This window comes from Thrips palmi, unplaced genomic scaffold (genome assembly GCF_012932325.1).
Source record: "Thrips palmi isolate BJ-2018 unplaced genomic scaffold, TpBJ-2018v1 HiC_scaffold_5, whole genome shotgun sequence".
Classification (NCBI taxonomy): Eukaryota; Metazoa; Arthropoda; class Insecta; order Thysanoptera; family Thripidae; genus Thrips; species Thrips palmi.
Window position 1 is genome coordinate 3,742,683 of NW_023144632.1, and position 16,535 is coordinate 3,759,217.

Genomic DNA, 16,535 nt, shown 5'->3' on the forward strand with positions numbered 1-16,535 from the left:
ATGAAGTGGCTAAAATTCCTTACGGTGTAGAGAACGCACACCGTTTGAAGGCGAGGCGGGGTGGGGCGTGTGACCTCCGAGAATCAATATTCATACCAGGAGCGAACGCCGCGAATGAAAAAGTGATGGTCGGGTCTCGAATGGAACGGACTACGTGAGCACACACTGACAAACCAAGTGTGGCACTCCTCCCTTCGACTCGGAGCAATTCTCCACACGCTTCTTCTCCGCACTGCAAACTCCACACTTCCCAGTGTGGCGAATTCCTCCGCACCAAGAAGTGTGGATGCGCCAGTCGCGTGGCCGAGCGCCTGTGTTTCGGCGGGTAGGCCTCCCGCCGTGCGTGGGTGTGCGGCAGCGCGCTGGCGGCCTACCTCGACGGCGCTCCCAAAGCGGGCCGTGCGTGCACTGCCAAACAGTGGAGGACTCCACACTTTCCGGTGCGGAGCAATTCTCCAAATGCTACTGTCCGCTGTTCCTTGCGCGACTTGGGACGTTTGTGTGAATTCGTAACATGAATTCACAGTGTGAGCACACATGGAAATAAATTCGTTCGTCCTTCGTGTTTCAGATCGGGCCGCGGCTGGGCCTCCATGGCGTCGGCCGTGAGCCGCGTGGCGCTGCTGGCGGCGGTGCTGCTGGCGTGGCGGTGCCACGGCCTGCCCGTCGCCAACCAGACCCTGGCGCCGGGCGGGTCGCCGGGCGGGGCGACGGACGCGCCGCTCGACGCCGACCTGGGCAACGCGTCCACCACGGTGCCGCCCGACGACGACTACGACTACGACTACGACGACTCGATGCAGGCGTACGACTGGTGGGAGATCGTGCCCACGCTCATCGTGTACCTGCTCACCATGGTGCTGGGGCTGGTCGGCAACGCTCTCATCATCTTCACCACGCAGCGCTACCGCCGCATGCAGTCCACCACCAACGTGTTCCTGTCGTCGCTCGCCTCGGCAGACCTGCTGCTCATCGTCGTCTGCATCCCCGTCAAGGTCAGTCCAGCCTCATACACTGTGTAGGGGCCTGCCCCCCCCCTTTTTTTTTGGGGGGGGGGGGCAAGCGTGGTAAGTTTCGGCTTGCCTCAAATAGTGCCTAACCTTCCTACACGGTAAAAAAACGGTAACTGGTTTTCCCAGGAAGCCTATGGCAGAGGCATAGGCGATTTCCAGGGAGTTTCTGGGAAAACAAGGAACCGTTTTTACCGTGTACACTCTTAAAAGCCTACGAAGCATTTGCTTCATAACTGCAAAAGACATTGTAGAATTGCTTCGTATTATGAAGAAATGCTGCGTATTACGAAGGATTTAGCTTCGTAATACGAAGCATTTTCTTCGTAGATTTAACAATGCCTTCATTTTCTTCGTACTACCAAGCGGTTCTTCGTAGAGTTTTTACTGTGTACACTTTGATTTGCAGTGTGTGGGGGAAAGGCTTCTCATTGTTGACAAATATGGGACAAGCTTGAGAGGAAGTGACTCACTTCGTTGCTATTAAGCGCCAAAAATTTTGCTACGCTCATTTCACTTTCCTACTCTCCAAAAATTTTGCCACTATAGTGAGCTACTTGTCCCGGCGCACACCGTGCAGGCCGTGCAGGGTGTGGGCCTGCACGCCGCGGTGCCACTGTAATGCCGAAATGCAACCACGCGCGACAAACCGCAAAGCAGCGGGGACTCCGTCTTGGATGGAGGTGGAGTTTGTCGTCGCAGTGCCAGCGGGACGACCCCCCCCCCCCCCCCCTCCCCCACCCCGGGCCGTCTTGCGGGGCGACGACGCCGCAGGGGTTGGCGTGATGGGAGTACAGAGAACGCCAGAAGGTCTGTCAAGCGGTTGCCGGTGAAGACCCTGACCATGGTTACTCCTCGGAGGCGGTCTGGGGGAAACGCAAATAAGCACCTTTTGCGCACGTATAGGAGAAAAGTGGGTCTTTTTGCCTACCTTTCATTCGGCTATCGAGAGACCAGGCTACACGGGTAAAACGGAACCTGGTTTTCCCAGGAAGTCTATGGTAGAGACATAGGCGATTTCCAGGGAGCTCCTGGGAAAACCAGGAACCGTTTTTATCGTTGTATGAGAATTGTCGTTTGACCCACTCCCGAAGAACCTGGCACACCATGTACAGTTCACCTCGGTTCACCCGAACAGGTAATGCAGCCCATTTTGCCACCGCTGCCACGCCACTCCGCTGGGGTTGCTCGGCGCGCTACGCTGCAGACTGCTTCCGAGAGTCGTTTTCGTCGCGCTGTCTCTCTCGCACTCACGGGGCGGCCCGTACAGGTGCGAGAGAGACAGAGCGACGAAAACGACTCTCGGAATCAGTGTGCTGGGAATGGGCTTCGTGTCCGGATGCCCCGTATAACGGAGTAGCGCGCGCCGAGTGTTGAGTGGCCCTCGTTTGTGTCCAGCGCCCCCGAGTCATTGTGGCGCTTCCGTCGCGCTGTCGCCGCCGCCCCGCCCCGCCCCGCCCCGCCCCGCCCCGCCCCGCCCCGCCCCGCCCCGCCCTGCGCCGCGTGAAATCGCCGCCCCGCCCTGCCGGCCATTTGTTCCTCCCCGTCCATTATGCGCGTCGCAACATAACGCGGCCGACGACGCTAGGCAGCGCCACCCGGGGCAAGGCACGGCGGCAGTGTGACCTGCACAGTGGGCCAGAAGACCGGTGGGGAACGGTCAAAGGCCCTGACGGGTTTTGAGCTTCAGAGCCGCTAAATGGGACTCAAACCGACCGTGTGACCCCACCAATAGATTGCTCTTTGAATGAGAAATCCATTGGTGGGCACTGAAAAACCAAACGTGGTCCAGACCGCACCACTGGTGGTGTGGTCAGATGGATGCCATTTTGACCACATCAGTTGGTGTGGTCTAGATCACGTTTGGCCACGTATGGTGCGGTCTAGACCACGTCTGGTGCGGTCTAGACCATGTTTGGCCACGTTTGGTGTGGTCTAGACCACACCAAACACACCAAATGGCATCCATTTGACCACACCAGTTGGTGCGGTCTAGACCACGTTTGGTTTTTCAGTGGGGTCACACGCTCGGTTTGAGTCCTGCCTAGCGACTCCGTGGTCGAAAACGCGTCTAGAGTTTTGGCCGCCTGCGCCGGCCCATTGTGGCGTGGCGGAACGTGGGCTGGGATGCCCAGTGTGGTGGACACAGTCGGTCTTTGGGGAAAAGCAGCAGTTTTGGAGGTTGAAGCAGCGCGACTGCCCTCGCACACTAAATGGTTTTGTACAAATTTTGTACGAGACATCACAGTTTTTTGTGCACACGAACTTTTCGTACAAATTTGTACCAAATTTTTTACAATTTTGTACAATTTTGTACAAAAATGGCGCAAAATGTGCAGTTTTTCGTACGAAACTTGTACGAAAATTTCGTGTGCACAAGAAACTGCGATGTCTCGTACAAAATTGTACATAACATTTAGTGTGCAGGAATCTGTTTGTTACCTCGGCGCGACGGGGACGACTTGGGAGCTCGAAATAAGTGCCCTCTGCCCCGGGTTCCGTCCCGCCCCCGCCCCGAGCCCCCCGCGCCGTGGGGATGGGGGTCCGTGCGCCGCCACGCCCAGCCAGTCAACTTTGTCAATCCGGCGACATTCGACAAGTTGGAGGCGTCGCGTGCCTCGCGCCTGGCACCCTGCGGCACGCAAGGCGCACGCAAAGGCGCACACTGCGACACCGAGCGTGGCACAGTGGGTCAGAAGACCGGTGGAGGCGGACAAAACTCTAGACGCGTTTTGAGCACCAGAGTCGCTAAATGGGACTCGAACCGGACGTGTCACCCCACCAATAGAGTCAGGGGGTGGCAACGGCCTAGGGAGAGCGTGAAGCGATGCTCGCGCCGTCAGTGCAGAGGTTGCGCACTTGTTCGAGATTGTGAAAACTAGACTGTGTTTTTCAAAACACTTTGCACCGATAGAAAGGGCTTGAAATTTAGGGTGCATTAGGCTAATTGCCCTTCTCGAAACTCCTCCCTTACCTAATATTAAGGTGCAGTAAAAACACCAAAAAACACAAAAATCATAAAATTTAGGAAAAAACTCGAATGCGCCATGTTGGTGTAAATGATTTTGCCCTTGTGTTCCGTTGAATTCGAAGTATCGGGCAGTCTACTAGGCCTAATGCACCCCAAATTTTGTGCTCTTTCGATCTGTGCAAAGCGTTTTGCAATCAACGGCCTAGATCTCACAATCGAAGCAAAATAAGTAACCCCTGCACCTTACTCGCGCATGGCTTCACGCGCCTCCTAGGCCGTTGCCGCCCCCTGATAGAGTGCTCTCCGAACGAGGAATCCATTGGTGGGTCAAAGTCTGTTTAGCGACCCTGGAGCTCAAAACGCGTCCAGAGTTTTTTGTCCGCCTCCACCGGTCTTCTGGCCCACTGTGCGTGGGGAACTCCGCACCTGAAATGCGGAGGTGCGCAATTTGCACTTTCCGCACTTGGAGGATTACAGTTTGCAGTCTCCACACTTTGAGTGTGGAGTTCTCCACGACGTTTGCACCATGCCAAGAGATAGGGGCTCTGTGAGCTACTCCTCCCTTGAAGTGTGGAGTCTGCAAGCTTCGCACGTCTCCGCTGGTTTGGCAGTGCAGGCGCGGCGCGCTCGCGGAGCGCCGCAAAATGTCATACGATCATGTGTTGTGTGGTCTAGCCCGTAATGGTAATGGTAATGGTGGAGGTAGGCCGCCAGAGCGCTGGCGCGCACCCACGCACGGCGGGAGGCCTACCCGCCGAAACACAGGCGCTCCGGAGCGGCCACGTGGCGCGCGGGCACCGGGCACTGTCTGTCAAACCAAAGTGTGGAGGACACTTCACATTTGCTTTCGCTCTCGGCTCGCCCCGACCTGGTGCGGAGTGTTGTTGTGCCTTCCCGGGTAGTTTGAAGCCGGTCGGGCAGAGTCTGACAATAAACCGCATCACTGCTTCCGCCGCTGTTCGAGAGGAGAGAAAGGGCAAGGGGGAAGAGGGGAGAGAATGGCCACCGGGGGAAGAGGGGAGGGGAGGAGGGGGAGGGAAGAGGGGGAGGGAAGAGGGGGAAGGGGCTTGGAGGGCCAGACTGCTCATCGCGAGGGCACTCCTGCCTGCCTTTCCCTCGCCTCGGCCGGCCGGCCGGCCTACTTTAGACAGTTTGAGCCGCGCGCGTCTCCGCAGTTCGGTTCCAGGAATTACTTGATCGAGAGGTCGAGAGCCAATAACTTTTTTCTCGACTTGGCAAACCTGGCTCGATGGACTGACCCGGCTGCACACCAGCCGCCTGGCCACCTGGCCGCCTGATGCCGAACGATCGAAGTCTTTCTCTCTCGCACCACTGCAAATTGGATGGAAAGACTTCGCGCCAAAATATGGTGAGACTTGAAAGTCTCGCTCAGTTTTGAGACCTGAAAGTCTTTGGTCACACAAAAAGACGTCTCGCCACAAAATGGCAGGGGGTGGAAACGGGGCTGATTTGGCGGGCCTTGGCTGCGGCGATGCGTGCACGGCCGTTTTTGCCGTTTTCACCACTTTACCGCGTTAGTTGGTAAACCACTTTCCAGCTGAAGTAGTCGTCTTAACGACAAAACCTCAACGCGTACTTAAAGAGTAAGGTTGAAGGATCAGCAAATAAGCTCCTTGGGCCGAATTGATACTTACAAAATGAGATATTCACATTTTTGTAACTTGTTTACATTTTTTTCGGCGTTTTCAGGCCAGAATCGCCGCGCCCGAACGCGGATGAGCCATTTAAAACAAGTTACAAACATGTCCATGACTCGTCCTGTGGGTTTCAAATCTTCAAAACGGGCTTATTTTCTCGAAGAGACAACATTACTCTAGAAGTACACGTGCAGGATTTGTGCATAAGATGTCTACTTTAGCTAGAAAGTGGGTTTCTAGGAACCACAAAAAAACAACAAACAACGGCCGTGCACGCATCGCCGCAGCCATGGCCCGCCAAATCAGCGCCGTTTCCACCCCCTGAAAATGGTCAGTCATAAAAGCTTCGCCGCAAGGTGGCGGCCGTAACCGTCCGGCGCATGACGGCCTTTGGGTGGCGGTCAGACACAAAAGTCTCGCCATTTGGTGGCAACACTTTTTTGTATGACCAAATTTCGGCGATACTTTTAGATCGGACCAAAGCTTGGCTGGCGAGACTTTATGTCTCGCCTCTGGAGTGGCGAGAAGTCTGACCATTAATGGTCCAATTGGATTTGTAATGGGGCGTCCCGTTCCATATGGGGTGCGAGAGATACGAAGCTACAAGACGATCGTGAGCAATTGCTGCACGCTCTGCATTTTGAGCGTATGGAACAACCTATTTGGTTTGACGATGTACTCTGCAAACTCAAGTGTGTGCCAGGCACACACTTCCTGGTGCATGCCTGCAGGCACACACTTCCTGGTGCATGCCTGGCAGGCACACACTTCTTTTCTGCATGCCTGGCAGGCACACACTTCCTGGTGCATGCCTCAGGCACATACTTGCTTGAAGCGACGGCAAGTGTGTGCCTGAGGCATGCACCAGGAAGTGTGTGCCTGCCAGGCATGCAGAAAAGAAGTGTGGCCCTGCCAGGCATGCACCAGGAAGTGTGTGCCTGCAGGCATGCACCAGGAAGTGTGTGCCTGGCACACACTTGAGTTTGCAGAGTAGTTCGTAAATGACGAGTTATTTTCTTATAAGCCTGTATGCTCAAAACGGTTGTAGCAAGCTTCTTTTCTTTGCTGAATTTTTTTGTTGAATGACAGTGTACATCACTGAAAAACCAAACGTGGTCTGGACCGCACCACCTGGTGTGGTCAAATGGGTGCCATTTTGACCACATCAGTTGGTGTGGTCTACCAAACGCACCAAACGTGGTCTAGACCACACCAAACGTGGCTAAACGTAGTCCAAACCGCACCAAACGTGGCCAAACGTGGTCTACACCACACCATCTGATGTGGTCACCCATCTGACCACACCAGTGGTGCTGCGGTCTGGTCCACGTTTGGTTTTTCAGTGATGAATATTTCAGCAGTGTGTGGACGCTCCCTGCCTCGCCCACCCAGCTGCTGAGGTGCACGCCGACGAAGAACATTGGCACGCACCGCGTCGGGAAGTTTGAAGCCGGTCTGTCGGTCCGGGCAGACTCCACCAATAGGAGCGAAGTACGCTCAAGAGGAGAAACCGGGAGGCTTTAGGTTTACGGGGGGGGGGGGGGGGGGGGGGGGGTACGCGTCTGGTTTGCTCTATGGCTGTCTCGGGATCCGCTGCTGATGATTCATTAAAATTAAGAAAGTTTAGAGCGGCTGCTCCCGTGAGCGTTAAGAACACTTGGCGCGGCATCGAGCATCACCATCACGCCGCCTACTTTAATTGGATATCTGATGAGTTCCCAAAACAAGAAGGCTCTTCCCCCTCCCCTAACATCTCTCTCGCACTGTCTGTCTGTCTGTCTGTATGTCTGTCTGTATGTCTGTCTGTCTGTCTGTATGTATGTCTGTCTGTCTGTATGTCTGTATGTCTGTATGTCTGTATGTCTGTATGTCTGTATGTCTGTATATCTGTATGTCTGTATGTCTGTATGTCTGTATGTCTGTATGTCTGTATGTCTGTATGTCTGTATGTCTGTATGTCTGTATATCTGTATGTCTGTATGTCTGTTTGTATGTCTGTCTGTATGTATGTATGTCTGTTTGTATGTCTGTCTGTCTGTATGTCTGTCTGTCTGTCTGTCTGTCTGTCTGTCTGTCTGTCTGTCTGTCTGTCTGTCTGTCAATCTGTCTTTCTGTCTCACTCTGGCTCCCCCCTCTCTCTCCCTCTCTCTCTCTCTCTCACTCCCTCTATCTCTTTCTCCCTCTCCCTCCCTCTCTCTCCCTCCCTCTCACTCTCACTGTCTCAGTCCCCCCCCCCCATATTCCCGCATTACCATGTTTTGCAATGCTGGCCCTTGGCGAATGGCTTGGAGGGGACGTCAGGGAAGCCTGCGGGGAGGGGAGGCTGCCTTGAATCGAACCCCTTGCGAGTTGAAGGACTGGTTGAGCTCCCGCCAGACAAGGAGAACGGAAAGAAAGCTACAAGAGCTTTGGCCATGTTCTTTGAAGCGTTGTTCTGGCCTATTATATCCGCGTGGCTGTCGACTCATTCCGAAAGCCGCCTTCGTCCCTCTGTCTCTCTCGCACTCAAAGGGCGGCCCGCATGGGTGCGAGAGAGACAGAGCGAGACTCTCGGAGTCTGTCCGCTGTGCCGCCGACGCCGAGGCAGTCACGCCCACGCCGCCAGCCACCTCGAGGAGCAACAGGTGAGGGCCTGCCCGGCATCCCCCACACTGTAAACCTAGTGTGGACGACTCCACACTTGACACTCTACAAATCGAAGAGTGCACATGGTATGCTCTAACTGGAGCATGCCTGCAAGCACGCTTTAGCTAGCGCATGCCTGCCAAGCATGCACTTACTGGCGCATACATGCCATGTACACGCTTCCTGATGCAGACAACTCCCTATCCCTTATGCACTAGATGCATGCTTCAGTTAGCGTGTACATGGCATGAATGCACTAGTTAGTGCATGCCTGGCAGGCATGCGCTAGCTAGAGCGTGCTTGCAGGCATGCTCCAGTTAGAGCATGTACACTCTTCATTTTGTAGAGCACGCAGAGATGTGGAACTTGCAGTCTCCGCACTTGCGAGTGCAGAGCTCGCAGCTTCCACACTGCAAGTGTGGCGAGGTTTCCACGTTTTCGCCATGCCAAGAGACAGGGTCTCGGTGAGCTACTTCCACAATGCAAGGGTGGGGACCGCAAATCGCCTGCCAACTCCACACGTCCAAGTGTGGAGAATCACTTGGCACCAGGAAGTGTGGAGCTCTCGGGAGTGCTCCACACTCGGCTTGACGGAGCAGGGCGGCGGCGACACCGCCAAAGCCTCACACTGTAAGGCTCACAGCCTCTGCCTTCGTGTCGTCCAGCAGGGTAGCCGACCACGCCTTGACGGACGGGCCCGGACGGGCCGCTCTCGGCCACTGCGGTTGGCGAGCCAGGCCACAATCTCGCGGAGCCGGATTCGTCAGTCTTACCTCGAAAAAAAAGGAAAAAGAGAGGAAAAATAGTGTCCTTTGTAGAACGGCATGTTATTTCTTTCCGGGGCCAGCGGCGGGTGATTTGCTGGGCTCTGCTGCCGGGTTTGCCCTCGTGATGTATGCATGGGTGCGCGCCCCGGAAGGTTACGTCGGGGGGGGGGAGGGAGGGGGAGGGGCCAGTGTGTGCAGACCGCGACCTGGAGGCCGCCTTGAGCGCGGGTGAAGGCCGCCAGCCACTTTTGGACCGCTTGTTTGCATTGGGGAGTGCGTGGCGGTTTGTGTGTGTGTACGTGTGTGTGTGTGTGTGTGTGTGTGTGTGTGTGTGTGTGTGTGTGTGTGTGTGTGTGTGTGTGTGTGTACCGTTGACAAGTGGCGCTTCCGGGGCGGTGACTGGTGACTCAGACTCAAGTTGGCTTCTCGGTAGGCCTACTCAGGTTACACTGTGCGGGGGTGCGAACTCATGATTTTAGTTTCGAATCGCATCTTTTCGGTATTAATTTTCGAATCTTATTCGAATTGAACAGTGGTGTGTGCAGAAATTTCGAAGAGGGGGCGAGGACCCAAGCGTTCAAGGCCCATTGCAATCTTTTGCAATTCCCCTGACTTAAAAAAAAAACATATCTTTAATTACACTTATACTTAGCATTTGCAATTCGTACTTTCTCCTTTGTATCACTGTGGGTCACCGTGCTAATCGCCATGTAATGTACACCCCTATAGTGGAGCTTAGGCTCTTTGGGCAGCCAGGATTTATTAAAAAATAAATTTTTAGTACGTAACTTTTCTTGCAAAAACTTGCAGTGACAATGTAATTTTGTGAGCTTTAAAGAAGTTCATTGTCCCGTGCGAGGGCGGAAATGCAAAACATTGCGAATGCAAACTTTTATTAGAAGTATTACACAGTAGGCTCGCGGTAATTCCATCTCCTGGGGATTCTCAGGAACCACCCCCGTCGTTCGTTCCCAGGAGGGCACGCTTTTACCACGTCATTGCCACACTGGTGAAACAAAGGCATAAAAATTATGCCCTTAAAGGGCGTAAACGATTTACGCCCTTAAATGGCATAAATCGTTAATGCCTTTGGGAAGGGCATTAAAATTTTGCTTGAAATTCCTATACCATTTACGCCCTTCCCAAGGGCATAGAACGATTTATGCCCTTGCAAGGGCGTAAAAGAGTATTTACACCTAAAGGGCGTAATTTTTATGCCTTTTATACCAGTGCACTGAAACGACAGCCTCGCCATGTTCCGCGCACGCGATGCGACGGGACGGCACAGTCCGCTGAATAGCCAACTTTGGCTTTGCTGCTTGCTTGCGCTGCTGGAGCGTTCGTCGCTCGCGACACAAAAGTAGTTGGACCAGGCCGGGGCAGGAGAGGGGGAGGGAGGGGAGCGGGGAGGCCTCTGGGGCGGTGTACGGCCCGAGCCTGAAAGTGCTTCCGCGCTTCCGTGCACCTCAAACGGCATCAACCCGTACGTCGTCGCCGGCCGCCACCACACCGTGACGTACAAACCCGCGCACCCTCACACAACTAACAAGCAACCCTCTGCAACTCGCCCCTCCCTCTCTCTCTCTCTCTCTCTCTCTCTCTCTCTCTCTCTCTCTCTCTCTCTCGCTCCCGTCCGAATGCACTGTAATTCAAAGGGTGAGACATCTCACCAATTTTCGGCGATACAAAATGTATCACCGAAAAATAGGTCGTACACGAATGTATCACCGAAAAACCGGTCGTACACGCATGTATCACCGAAAAAAAGGTCGTACACAAATGTATCACCGAAAAAAGATGAGACATCGGGGAGATTGGCCCTGGTTTGCCTGGGGAAGTATCACCCTTTTTCGGTGATACATTTGTGTACGACCTTTTTTCGGTGATACATTCGTGTACGACTATTTTTTCGGTGATACATTTTAGTATCACCGTTTTTCGGTGAGACAGTTATGTCTCACCCCTCAGAGGGTGAGATGTATCACTATTTGATTTTCAGTGTGCGCTTGAAAATTGAACTCACATTAGCATCGCGCCATGCTTGTATGGACGCGGGTTTTTATTGCCCCGCGATGTGGGCTTGCTGCTGCGGTCCCGCGGCCGCCCACCCGGCAGACTGATTCCCAGAGTCGTTTTCGTCGCTCTGTCTCTCACGCACCCATACTGGACGCCCCGCATGAGTGCGAGAGAGACAGAGCGACGGAAACGACTCTCGGAATCAGTCGGCAGTGGCGGCGGCAAAGCGCGTGGTTGGGTTCGGCGCGCGTTTAGCCGCGCGTACGCGAGTCAAGGCCTTTATGGGTCTGCGGCCATAACGTGGGCAAACGACGCAGTGATTGTCGTGGGCGCGGCTTTGGGGACCTTTCACCCTCCCCTCCCCCCCCCCCCCCCCCCTCCCCCCCCCCTCCCCTCCCCCTCCCTCTCCCCTCCTCCCTCTCCCCCTTTCCCCCCCCCGAACCGACGCTGATTGGCTGACGCGCCCCCGTAAATGAAGATCAAGGAGTTTGTCCCAACGAGGGCGCGACCGCGCGACCCGGGCCCCGGGGAAGCTTGGGCTTGGAGTCCCCGAGGGTGCATCGATACTGATTATCGGCCACCAAGCACCCCGAACAGGGGCCCTCCCGGGGCCGGCCCGGAGAGGAGGGGAGAGAGGAGAGAGAGAGAGAGAAGAGGGAGAGAGGGAGAGAGGGGGAGAGAGAGGAGAGAGACGAAAGCGATGAGAGAGGGAAAAGAAAGGAGAGAGGAAAAGACAGAAGAGAGACAGAGAGACGAAAGCAAATGAGAGAGGGGGGAGAGAGAGAGAGAGAGAGAGAGAGGGAGAGAGAGAGAGAGAGAGCGACGATCTGTTCGGAAGGAGCCTGTTGGCCCTGGCCGCGCGGTTCGTCGCCCGGATGCTGCTCCGTTACACACCGTTTAGAGTGGTGTTGCCCAGCCGCCCCACCCCCACCCACCCACGCCCCACTGAAACACGAAACGCGTCGAACTTCGTCCCTCCTGTTGAGCCGAACCTGATTCCGAGAGTCGTTTTGGTCGCTCCGTTCCGCTCCCACCCACGCGGGAAGCCCCACATGAGTGCGAGATGAGACGGAGCCACCAATACGGCACTCGAAATCAATCCGCTGACACTGTAAAAAATAACGTATTTTTGTACGGAAAAGGTACAGACGAACATAGTGCGTAAAGTCCCAAAGAACTCATGTAATCGGGTACGGAAAAGTAGTACAGAAGTTCCGTTAGGACAGGTACGGACGGTCCAGGCAAATTATTGACCAGACATGTTCCGTACTTTCTCTGTACTTTTTTCTCGCAGTGGATAGCGATCACTGACTAACTGCGTCACCGAACGCGAAGCGATGTCAGTCGTTCACTGCGATTCACTGCCTCTCCCGCCTCCACTGGTAAATTAGCCGACGCGTGGTTTGCACGCGCTTCATTGGAGCATATAGCTCCGCTTCAAGGCAAGCAAGGAAGAGAAATCATGCATTTAGATGTGCACTGTGAAGACCTTACAAACTAGGCATTACAATGAAAAGCAGCTTGTTATAACAAGGAATTTTGAGCATACACAGGCTTACAATGAAAATACTTCGTAATATGCGAACTATTTTTGTCTATAACAAAGTAAATTAGTTTTTTTCGGCGTGTATGCTCAAGATACTTCGTGAGGTTTTGAGCGTTTGCGGAGGGCGGTAGTCGGAATTGCGATCAGACTGGATGGGGCACTCTTATTCTCCTTTCTGGGCGTGACACGCAATCGATCAATAATTCGCGAGAGAAGAATGACAAGCGACACATTTGGAAAAAAAAACGAACGGAAAGAGAAATCGGCGGCTTGGGGGTGGATTTGAACCCGACACCTGACTCCCCGACACGCGCCCTAAGTGACGGATGGGGTGACCAGCTGACTCACTTTCACTCTGACACACTGTCTCACTAATGCATGCATTAGCATTTTGGGAATGCATCACACTTGGGCGTCTACAAATTACGTAACGTATACTGACCCTCTCACACTCACTAGCAGTCCATGATGAGCAACAAGGACAGAGCTATGATGAAAAACGTTACGCCATTAGTGGGCGATCTCTTTTAAGGTGCGGTGTCTCTACTGCAGTGCACACTAAATATTTATGTACAATTTTGTACGTGGTGATGCGTAATTTTCAGCCTATTTTCAGTCGTGCATCAAATTGTGCGTCGATTTGCATAAATTTATGCATGATATTATGCAAAATCCACGTATGCTCAAAATCGTGCAAGTTGCACGTACAAAATTCTACCTAAACATTAGTGCGTGCACCGAAGGCGTGCGCGGCGTCTCTTTGCATCGCACTATGCGTGCGTGTCCTCATTAAGTTTGGTCTTTCAGTGGTGCGACCCACTCTGTCTTGCTGCCTCTTGCCAGAAAAACACGCAGGCGTCGGGAGCTCCGCTGGGGCCTGCGCGCTGAGCTGGGCTGGGGCCTGCGCAAGCCGGAGCACGCCAATAAATTGATGCCCCGGATCGCGTGGTGGCCGAGCCGAGCCGGCCGAGCCGAGCCGGCAGGGCCCACGTGTGGCACGGAACGGAGCGGCCCACACTAATCCAGTGGCGCAACCCGTGGAGCCGCAGAGCCCTAGGCCACGGTAAGGTCCTCCGCTGCACCCGGCGACGGATTCGGGAGGGTTAAGCTTCCCGGTCTGCCAGCATGCATCTAGGTTGCGCCGGTTGCGCCGACTTATCTTCCATATGACCTTAGGCCACGGAGGGGTAGGCCGGTAGCACGGTGTCGAGAGTCTCTCTCTTACACCGTGACGCCACACAGGGAAAACTAAAGCGTAAAGTTACGCTTTCCTTCGGGCGTACTGCACGCTTAACACCTTAGGACGTATTTTGAGCGTACAAATTACAAACTAATTTACTTTGTTATACGAAGAAATAGTTCGTAAATTACGAAGTATTTTCTTTGTAAGGTTATTTATGCTCAAAATACTTTGTTGTAACCAGCTGCTTTTGTTTGTAAGGCTTAAATTAGTTTGAAAGGTTTTCTCAGTGCAAGCTGCTTTTGTTTATAAGGCCCAAAATAGTTTGTAAGGTTTTCTCAGGGCAAGCTCCTTTTGTTTGTAAGGCAAAGGGTTTCTCAGGGCAAGCTGCTTTTGTTTTTAAGGCCTAAAATAGTTTGTAAGGTTTTCTCAGTGCAGGCTGCGTTTAAGGCCTAAAATAATTTATAAGGTTTTCAGAGATTGGCGCTTTCTTCCTTGTGTGAGCGTGCAGGAGCATAACCAACCGCCCCTCCTTTCCCTCTTGTCCAAAATGTATGGAGATGGATTCTCTGTACGCTTCAAGACAGTGTGGAGCACAGCTCAAGTTCTCCACACTTATTTTCACAGTGAGAAAGGTCTTAAAGTGCGTGGAGAGAGCCCCTATCATGACGTCATCGCGGTGCTTCTCGTATTCCAAAAAGGCGACGACGTGAGTGCCAATAATCCCCGCAGTGATTCGCCTATCGCAGCCGGACAGCGACGCGGGGAATGGGGGGGGGGGGCACGTCTCGCGGAGAGCAGATGCCCTGCAGGGTCGGGGTGGGCGATTTATGGAAAACTGCCCCTCGTAAATATTATCTATCCGAGTAGCCCCTTCACCTCCCCCTCCTCCCCCCTCTCCCTCTCTCTCCCTCTCTCTCTCTCTCTCTCTCTCTCTCTCTCTCTCTCTGTCTCTCTCTGTCTCTCTCTATCCCTCTCTCTCTCTCTCTCTCTCTCTCTCTCTCTCTCTCTCTCTCTCTCTCTCCCTCTCTCTCTCTCTCTCTCCCTCTCTCTCTCTCTGCAGCGCCGATACAGTGCAACCTGCTCGACACGACGTGCCTAGACCGCCGGCCGAGAGCAAAGCGGGTGGAGCAAGCGGTGCGCGGAGGGGCGGCTTCTCTGCATACATTTGCGCGAAAAGGCGATATTGGCAGGGAGGGTCCATCGCGGTCCATCGCGCGTCCGGCAGTCGAGTTTCGCGGGTTCGTCGTTTTGCAGTGACGGCGAGGCGGGAGCGAGTCCATTTCCCGACGCCGTAAAGACGGTTTTAGGGTTGCAGCCGCCTTTTGGGTCGCTTGGCAAACTCGGCAGTGGGGTGGTGTTCGAGATGACAACAGGAGGCACGCGGCCTGCTTCAGGCTGCAAGCAGAGCAGTGCCTCTGTCCCGCACTCTTGGAGAGTCCCACACTGTGAAACGAACTCCAGTAAAACAAACTCCACGGACATGGACGGTCAAGGCAACCGATGGCCAGACACGTTCCGTGTCTTCACTCTAAACCAACTGTGGACAGCTCCCCTTGAAGTGTGGGGACTGCAAACTCCACACGTCCGAGTGTGTAGAATCGCGCTCGGCGCGCTGGGAGAGCGCCGTCGAGGTAGGCCGCCAGAGCGCTGCCGCGCGCCTGTGTACGCCGGGAGGCCTACCCGCCGAAACACAGGCGCTCCAGAGCGGCACGCGACGCGGGCACACATGCTGTCGCTCTCGACTCGCTCCGGCCTGGAGTAATTTACTATGTTGCTTTTTGCCACAGTGAAGGACTAATTTGGGCCAAATTACGCCCATCGACGTTTGTAAATTTCACGAATCGTATAATTTCTTTATGAATTATTTTTTGTAAATTTACTATAGTATTGGTTGGGATTTCTATTGTATAAAGTCTTGTAAGGACGAAATGGTCTTCGCTATCACTTATCACTCAGCCAATTATTGTTGGTCGTTGGTCTTTTTGTTCATGATGAAGTTGGGCTGTTGGTGCTGTGTACGATCATGCCTTAACCGTGCCCGCCCGGCTTTGAAGGGAACAGAGTGGAGGCACGTAATCAATACTGGCGGAAAGCGGTCTTTATTACGCAGACTGGTTTTTCGTGGCATCCGGTTGACGGCCAACGCTCCGCTTCCGTTCCTCGGCGTGCTCGGTGTCGCTCAGTGCAGCAGCCTCTTCTCCAGGCACCATGGCGTCATCTTGCAGGCCTGGGCGTTCTGGTGGTTGGCGCACCAGTGTGCCGGCCCCCAGGTGCAAGGGTCGGCGCCGACGACTGGAGGGCCACCTTGGCCGTGAGGCACGGCCGCCACGGCCGCCACGGCGCAGAGCAGCGCCAGCAGAGCGGACATCACGACGACGCACAGGCGGAGCATGGCTGCGAGGATCCGAAACATTAACTTGCACTTCATGACGTAACGCAAGATGGAGGCTTAAGTTTGAGGGTGCGGACAATTTCAAGTACTTCCAAACACAAGTTCAAAATGCAGGGAAAAGAACTCATGCTTTTCAAAGAGGCATCGAAAGGGCCTTCCAATGTTCCAATGGCGCGGACACGTGGAAAGCACAAGCCTTCCAGCGGAGCTTCAAGCGTTCGGTTCCTCACCTTATGGCGGTTGACAAGTGCGGTTGACCACAGTTGCTTGCAGATAGCGCTTGGCCCGCTCGCGTGAACCTTTATACTCGCGAGTACGTGGAAGACCCGCGAAATGGAGGAGGGGAGATTCTTGGAAGCGAGGATTG

At 54.2% G+C, this 16,535-nt stretch overlaps 1 protein-coding gene and 1 long non-coding RNA gene across 2 annotated transcripts in view; one reads left to right on the plus strand and one right to left on the minus strand.

Moving 5' to 3' along the window:
- Nucleotides 1–715: 715 nt before the first annotated feature.
- The window catches only part of LOC117651406 (gastrin/cholecystokinin type B receptor-like), a 71,172-nt gene continuing 55,352 nt past the window's right edge, over nucleotides 716–16,535 (plus strand). Inside the window, exon 1 of the mRNA XM_034395441.1 lies at nucleotides 716–995. Within this exon, the coding sequence (XP_034251332.1) occupies nucleotides 798–995 (198 nt within the window). The 5' untranslated portion in view covers nucleotides 716–797. The remainder of the gene's footprint in view (nucleotides 996–16,535) is intronic.
- Nucleotides 15,853–16,434, minus strand: LOC117651427. Its single transcript, XR_004588103.1, has 2 exons — nucleotides 16,399–16,434; nucleotides 15,853–16,170 (listed from the first exon to the last, which is right to left on the minus strand). It is a non-coding gene; the product is annotated as an uncharacterized LOC117651427 (long non-coding RNA).